We start from the raw sequence: 8652 nt of genomic DNA, 5'->3' as shown, positions 1-8652 counted from the left end.
AATGTTTAAACTAATAACCAGACTTTTCAAAGTTTATGGTAACAATCTAAAGAATGTGAAAATATATAGTACAAGTTGATAATTTTTACAATTCTATCACAAATAACAAATTCCCCAAATTTGTGTAGTTATTATTCCTTTTGCGTGATATTTAGTTATAGAGTATAATTAATTTTCAATGTGATACATTGAGCTGAGTACGGTTCTGATTACATATAATTTCATAGAAACTTCTGTCTGATTGTAGAGCTTTTCATTTTCGACGTTTATTTGTTGGCAGCACAGTACTATTAGTTTTCTCATTGACCGTTGTTGTATTGACATTTCCGAAAGAATTGTATCTGCGGTATTTTTGTGAAATGTGTCTTAATAAAAGTTATAATATTATTTTGTAAAATATGTGTTAGTGTAAACACCGTTGTTGTTTTTATATGTTTGTCGAAAGGATTGAATTCAGCACAAAATGGACGCCAAAAGAAAATTATCGTAAGTACATTTTCAATTTATTCTTACATCCCAATTGTATGGTTAAACTCACTTTTGGACTCCAATATTAATGTATTTCTGACTGTATTGAGCTTATTTCCCATCGAATACAAATTTATATTATGACATCCTATTAATAGGGCTTGAAGTAACAAATTTGTTTCAAGGGTGAACTGCAGCATGCTAATTGATTTTTCCTCAAACCGTAATATTTATCTTTAGTATTAATCAACATGAATCATTTCGAAAATATTTTCTGCTTCAATAAACTTTATTAATTTAATATATTTACTTTATCTTTAATATATCTAGTTTATCTATAACTTAATTCTCAATTACTACACAATTTTTAAAGTTGGCCCTTTTAAGGAAAATTACACACAAATTAAGGAGAAGTCGATGGGTTAATCATATTTTCTTGTGGCCTTGATGACAGTACAATTTTCAAAAAAATATTTGTGTGCTTAGGATTAGTGGTCACTGACCACTAATTAAAGATATTTAATCAATATTTTCATAATATTAACGCACTATTACCAATTATAATTGATTATATTTCCTTAATTTCTATAGACAATATTTACTAAAATGGTTATAATTCATTAAAAAACCACTGAAATCATATAGTTCTGCGAATATGATTGTGATTCAGACTTGATTAAGTAGGTATTTCTGTGCTCGAACGTAGATTCAATAAAACAGATTATACATATTAATAAGGTTTCTCTGAAGTTTATTTATGCTTTAGATATAGTTTAAAGTATTTTGTAGAACTTCTGCCAGATAACTGCATTGACAGTTTTCTTTGATTAACTGATAATTATTTCATCTTAATTGCCAATATTGCCTGTTGTTAGTGCGTTACTTCTTGGTTGATTTCAATTTCCATTTATTTAAATATGTCATCTTCAATTTTTGGACACATTTCTATTCTAGATACATTAGTCATCCTGGTACCAACCATATTGGACAGTTAAATTTTAAATAGGGTGCGCCCTCCATTCTGAACTTCTATTTAAATTAAATAAAATATAATAAACTGAGTACACTCTTTTTAATATTGTTTCAAAGAGTCACATAAATTATTTCATATCATAGAATCATCTTATAAACTAATAGAATCAAGGTATTCCTCAGCTGTATGTATGTATATAGGATAGGAACAAAACCAATTATTGGAACAACCTACAAAGGCTGAGACAGGCAAAGACTCTTCTGGGAAACTATAATCAGAGTAGATTTGCTGAATGTTTCAACCTAAGTAAGAACAATCTACAAATACTAACAGGAGTTCTATCGGGGCACTGTCGCCTTAACAAACACCTGAAGATGCTAGACCTTGCAGATAATGCAGCGTGCAGGCTTTGTTGCACAGGGGACGATACCTCTATCCACATTCTCTTGAAGTGTGAAACACCAAGACGAAGATCTTTGGCAGTTAAAGCCATCACACATTCTAGATTTTTTGAAAGGAGAGGGATTAATTGATCAGCTATAAACACTGGATCTTTTGGGTCACAGTGTATACAAGACCCCAAATCCATACATACATTCCTCAGTTATTCACAAACAAAAATATTATGAGAATGAATATTTTTCATGTAATTCAAAATATGCGTACTTTCTTTTTCTTGACCTTTCTCAATATAGTTTTTGTAATGCTTATTTTTCAATATCTTTTATTTTTTCCTCATGACTTCTCTTTTAACTTTTGGATTTTTCTGCTGCAGCTTTTTATACCTGTCAAATGTGCATTCTCATGATAGTTGTTGAATGATAATTGCTATAGCAGGTTAATGAACATCTTGCTATTTTTATATAAATTCTTTTCAAATTTATTATATGGAAATTGTATCACTTGCACAGAATTTGTCATGATTGAGTCAGAAAATGATTACATTATTATGGAATTTAAAACAAATGTTTTAGTTGCCCAAAATGTTTCGAAAGTAAGTTATTTAATTTTGATTGATTATATTGATAAGGATATATTTTAAATACAAGTTCACCCTTCTGGGTATAAAAAGAGGTGATTTTTGTTGTGCTTCTCTTAAGGTGTTCTTGTAATATCTTTGCTTTTCAATTAACCACTTTATTGATTCCATCCTCTCATGTTTTTCTTGACTTTTCACATGTCCAAACAACTTTGGTTGATATTGTATGGTATTCTGTAGTTATTATTGAATAGGTAGATGTCACTAATAAAAAAATGGTACTAAAAAATATCAATACCAAATACAAGACTTATTTCCATCAAAGAGTACTTATACTGGAGTTTTCACCATAATTTGATCCCCTCATAAATTTTGTAACTAATGGGAAAACAAAATTTTTTTTACCAAATCAGTTATTTTGTTTTCAAAATATATTAACAACATAATATTAAATGCAACTATCTATCAAATTCAGTACCTAAATGTTACGTGGTAGGTTGTGATGAATCAAAAAACTGCATTGGTAACTAAATGCATTTAACTTTCAGTAAAATTATTAATCTGACATGTACTACACAGAAACTGAAAAATTTGGGAGTATTTTACTTAATGTTAATTACAACAGAAACGAGAGCTGTAAGTTAAGAATATATAGGGTTTCAGTTTGATTGTCCTTTCCAAGTGAATATACCTTTTTAAATTATGCCATAGTGTAATTGAATATTTATACATGTTGAGAGTTAAACTTTATTTTATTTGAATACAACCACACAATTTCATAAGATTGTTTTAGTAAATCTAAAAAATGATTGAAGGAAGCATCAAGTGAAATAAGTTGTTTGAGGATTCAAAGATTTTGAGAAGGAATCAGTATAGACAAAATAAAGTTTAGAATTCTGTCGACATATGTGGCAAAGGATGGTGGAAGACCATAATTTATTCAATTTTATAATGAGGACAGATAAATAATCTTTTCTCATAGCAGGAGTATTTAACAGAAAAAATATACGTAGCTTTTAGAACTAAGACATACATTCTGTTGAATAATTGGAGCAAATGATTTGGCAATATGACGAGTACACAGAGTTTTGGAAATTTGAGTACATTGACGTGGCCAATTAGATTTTTGAATTATTGATATTTTTAATACAAAATTGAAACGTTAACTTTTCAACTAAATTAGAACAATAATAATGCTATCTAAAATAATTTAAGCCAACTTCAGGAAATGATATAAATTCTGTGTATTGAATAATGGTAGTTATTTGAAGCAATTTTTTAGTTGATATTATTTATTCCATTCTATCACACTTACCCATTGTTTCTTGGCAATTTTCATTGCTTATTGTTACAAGTTATTCATTGAAAATCATATTAAAATGTTTTCCAAATATAGATATTTTGAGAATCATTTCACTTTTTTTTGTATTCCCTATTTTTATTTCACAACTTTGAAACTCTAATTCTTAATATAAGAGAGTCAGACCTGCATATGAATTTATATTTAAGATCAGCTACCAAAAATTAGAAAAATATAGAGCATGTCGTCTCATTTGAAAAAATATAAGTTTCGTTTAATATGTTGTCCTACCTCAACATTTTATAAAATGATTTTGAAAAAATTCAGGTATTTGTAGGTTTTTTCCATTAAAAGGGGGGTGTTAATTCATTTTGAAAAACTCAATAACTGGGTAATGATAAAAACATTTGTTGATTTACTATGGAATAACAAATTATTGTAATTACTTTTGAAACGCTACTTGATGTATCAAATAAATATATAAATATTTATTACAAAGCAGATCCTGCTTTTAATATTTATTAGTAAAGTTTCAGATAGAAGTTCTCTTAATTTATATTTAACAAATATATTGAATTTTTCTTGACACCAAGAACTTTTGTAATAATAGACCATATTGCCAGTAGTTTGAACTTGGCTGTAGATATAATTTTAAATCAAATACCACTTAAATACATCCACAATTCAACAAGTTGAATGGGAATTCAAAAACTTGCTTACAACGGACCTGTCCAAATTATCACAGTTACAAATGATAATATGGATGACTAATTTTTGCCTATTTTGAATCAAACTATTTTACTAATCAACTAACAACAAATTTCCAGTCCAGTGGAAACTCGACCACCTGGACTAATTGTTGTTATTTTGGATAATCAAATATATGAAGGAATGTACATATAATTGCATACTTAATACATAATATCAGACATTTATTAAATAAAATAATTTTCAAAGAAAAACAATGTTTATCAAGAAATTATCAATAAATACAATTTCCAGACTAAGTACTACATATGAATGCAACTATTTAGGAATTTTTTTAAATTGTCACAAGTATACAATTTGTGTATAATATTTGGTGATTTCCTTTTCGTAATTATAATAATCATGAAGGGAAAATATAATATTCTCTTCATTGCCACAATACCATTTGATTAAGCTAGTAAACTCACAGTATCACACCCTCTTTCAAACTATTTAAGAGCTCTTTCTAGGGCCTGAAGTGTTTCATCATGAGGTGGTTTTACATAATTTTCCACTTCTACATATTCATCTTTTACATTTTTCTGCATCTCTTGCTGTTCATTTACCTGAAATATTTTCTAAACAATTTCGTCACCCAATATAAACTGAAAACTGACTTTTAGATTTCATTTATTTTTAATGTTAGTTCGTTATCTGAATAATTGCAAATTCTTATAACTGAGGGCAGATAATCGATGTGATGGTAATGCAAATATATTCTCAATTTTTATTTAAAGGAAAATTTTATACATGATATTGTTACAGTATATTTACTTAGTAGCTGTATGTATCACTCATCATAAAAAGTAAATCTTATACCTAATTAGAAACCTATAATGTTTCAATGCAAATTACTCTTATACTTGTTTATTTATTTCTATTTTTTTTCTAGCATGTGAATCCAATTAATTTGTACATGTACCTTCTTTATTATCTTCAGTTATCAATAATCTTTATTATTTAATATTACCAAGTAGTGTGTTTGAATCTCCATCATAGTTATCATAACAAGAATAAAAAGGTAGATGCAATTTTAAATCATTTACATACTTGCACGTTGGCAGTTTTTAATACAGACAGTACTACATTATTTCAAAGATGTGAATCTTTATCTTATCATGTGATTTTCGTAAGTTTGAATAATTCACATGATCACCTAACTTATCTAAATTCACGGAAGTATGTTTTATCATGTATTTTTTATACCAATAATAATAGTGAATAGATGTAACCCTTAATTTGCATATTATGGGTATTATAAATAAAGGAGCATAATCATGATGCTTCTTAATTAGAAATAAATATAAAATCGATAAACTGCACATGTATTTTACAATATTTCACATTTGGTAACATTTTGCATAAAAATGCTATAATAACATATTAAATTTCTTGCATATGTTTGAAATATTTCTTTAATTATAATTAGATATAAATATTTTATTAAGAAAACTAAATAATAGTATTTATATATTCATGAAACCTTTTTAAATAATTATACAATTGATTAATAAGTCCTTGGTCTAATTGACAGAGATGTTGAAGTATCCAACAGCTAATAAAATTTGAATAACTCCAATAATTTGTTACAATTTATTGAACGAGAAACCTCTGTGTTTTTTAAAACAAGTTGATTGAGCAGTGTTTTTTAATTGGAAAAATAATAAGAATATTATGGTGACTCTTCATGAAAGTCAACCAGCATTGACTGGTATGTGTTGTTTAAATGGGGCTATATTGATGCTCAACGATAAGGACATCTAAAAGAAGTGATGATACATCAATGAGTATATACCCAAAAATTTCTGAAAATCATAATGGACTATTGCAAAGTGAAATAGAAATATCGTAGACATCATGAGGATACCATAAGGAGGATTCACATCATTTTACATTAGATATGGGCATGGAAAAGCTTTCCGAGCGGGTATCACGCTTCCTTACAATATAACAAAAACAAATGCACCATCTATCAGTTCCCTTTAATTCAATTTAAAGAAATTGTAATCATGAAAATTTTTTGGGGAAAGAATTGAAAACAATTGAAAGAGATACATAAAAAAGGGTCATTGAAGAGGGGGAAGGCAAAGAACAGAATAGCAATCAATGAAGAAGAATTGTGAAAGCAGTTGCCGACCGATGAGATAATAAAAAGGGCCTTGTTAACATTTTTATCAATTTATTATTTCAAATTTGGTTTGGCTAATCGTTATCATTACATTAAAATAAGATTGTTGATAAACTTCTTGATGTTTCTAATTGGGTGCCTCAATTGATGACTAGGTACAAAAGCTTTTGCAGACAATTCCTATACAAAATTAAACTCACGAAGGTGGCCTGTGTGAACAAATGCAGATATTCACTTTAGCTTGCACCTCTATTGATTCATTGAAGAGGCAATCTATGTTTGCAACAAAAATATAACCATTGAACTCTATAGATTTTAGAATATTTCTGTTCAGATATCATGCATATACAGGGTGTTCCGGGACTTGACGCAAAAAAATTCGAAAGTGAGAAGATAACTTCTCCCCCTCGTTTCTGAGTTATAGGCCTCTAAAGTTGCAAAATCAGAACTTATATTTAAGTATATTTTCTAAATTATACATTCGAACATTATTAATTTTTAATGGAAGATTACGTATGTCCATGTAGTGTGTTTGACGGAATAAATAATTCTACATTACTATCTGAAGGCCAGGGGGACACATGTCCAAAAGTTAACAATCCGTAACTTTTACAGTACAATCTAAAGATAGCAAAAATTAATTTTTCAATCGATTTTTTAACAAAAAGTTCCTCTTTGCTTAACTCGATAAAATTTATGGTTTAGGAGATATGTAGATTTTTAGATCATTGTACATGCCAAGGAAACCGTTCGTCATAAAGAGACATTTGAAGAAAATTAACCAAAATTGTAATCATTTATTGAAAATACTTACAGGAGGTAATAAAACACAATCAAACATTTCTAATTGAACTGCATACTTTCGAACATCATGTTACTTATATAAGAAAAAATGATATGTAGAAAAATTTAATTATCAAATAAAAACAAAAAAAATATAATAAATGTTCGAAGTGGGCACCTTGCAATTCTACACTCTTCCAGATTCTATGGAGAATATTTAAATGTTTACTGATAAAGCTAGTTTCAAATGAAACGGTTTTATTAATTCCCATAATTTACATTTATGAGCAGATGAAAATCCTCACGGTATAATTCAAACAAAGAATCAACATCGATTTTTTGTTAATGTGTGGGCAAGGATAGTGGGTAATAATTTAGTAGGTCCATATTTTTTTGATAATAACCTGAATGGTCAGCGATATTTAGAATTTCTCCAAAATGATATCCCACCCATGTTATGTGATATTCCTTTAAACATTCGCAGACATGTGATTCATACATGATGGAACTCCACTCCATTTCCTAAATGATGTAAAAAATCATCTTAATAACATTTATCTTAATATGTGGATTGTTCGAAGAGGTCCATTTGCATAGCCACCACGCTCCCCTGAATTAAATACAAAGGGTTCATTTTCTTGGGTATATCTTAAAAGTTTGGTATATGCAACACCGGTAAACAGAAGAAACGAAAGGTTTGATAAAATAAACTTTGTGACTCTATAAGGCAAAATATTGGTTTGCTCAAAAAAATATCCTCCGTAGACTCCGGAAGTATGTAGAAGTGCAAAGTGCCCACTTCGAACATTTATTATAGTTTTTTTTGTTTTTATTTGATAAGTTGTAACAATTTTTTCCTTATGTAAGTAATACGATATTTGACAATATGCAGTTCAATTAGAAATGTTTGATTGTGTTTTAATTAATTATTACAATTTACGATACTTTTCTTTAGAATGTCACTTTATGGTTTCCTTGGCATGTACAATGATCTAAAAATCTACGTATCTCCTAAACCATAATCCGAGTTTAACAAAGAGTAGTTTTTGTTAAAAAATTCGATTGAAAAATTCGTTTTTGATATCTTTAGATTGTACAGGTTGTCTCTGTAAAAGCTAGGGATTATTAACTATTGGGCATGAGCCGCTCCCATCAAATTTTGTATACAAATTTTTTTTAACAAAAGATTTCTTGAGGCAATTTTATATTAGTTTCTGTTATCAATATAATGACATCACTATTATCCACCTGGTCATAATCATCAATTTTCATAA

The 8652-nt window shown here is 28.3% G+C and overlaps 1 protein-coding gene across 2 annotated transcripts in view; it reads left to right on the top strand.

Moving 5' to 3' along the window:
• Positions 1-259: 259 nt before the first annotated feature.
• The window catches only part of LOC130895606 (dnaJ homolog subfamily C member 5-like), a 69145-nt gene continuing 60752 nt past the window's right edge, over positions 260-8652 (top strand). The window contains exon 1 of one of the 2 annotated variants that reach the window (XM_057803003.1): positions 260-486. In XM_057803003.1, coding sequence (XP_057658986.1) covers positions 464-486 — 23 coding nt within the window. In that variant the 5' untranslated portion in view covers positions 260-463. The remainder of the gene's footprint in view (positions 487-8652) is intronic. The other variant, XM_057803004.1, reaches the window with a different exon arrangement.

The sequence above is a fragment of the Diorhabda carinulata genome, chromosome 6 (assembly GCF_026250575.1).
Source record: "Diorhabda carinulata isolate Delta chromosome 6, icDioCari1.1, whole genome shotgun sequence".
Lineage (NCBI taxonomy): Eukaryota > Metazoa > Arthropoda > Insecta > Coleoptera > Chrysomelidae > Diorhabda > Diorhabda carinulata.
This window is presented reverse-complemented; position numbering and strand designations above follow the sequence as displayed.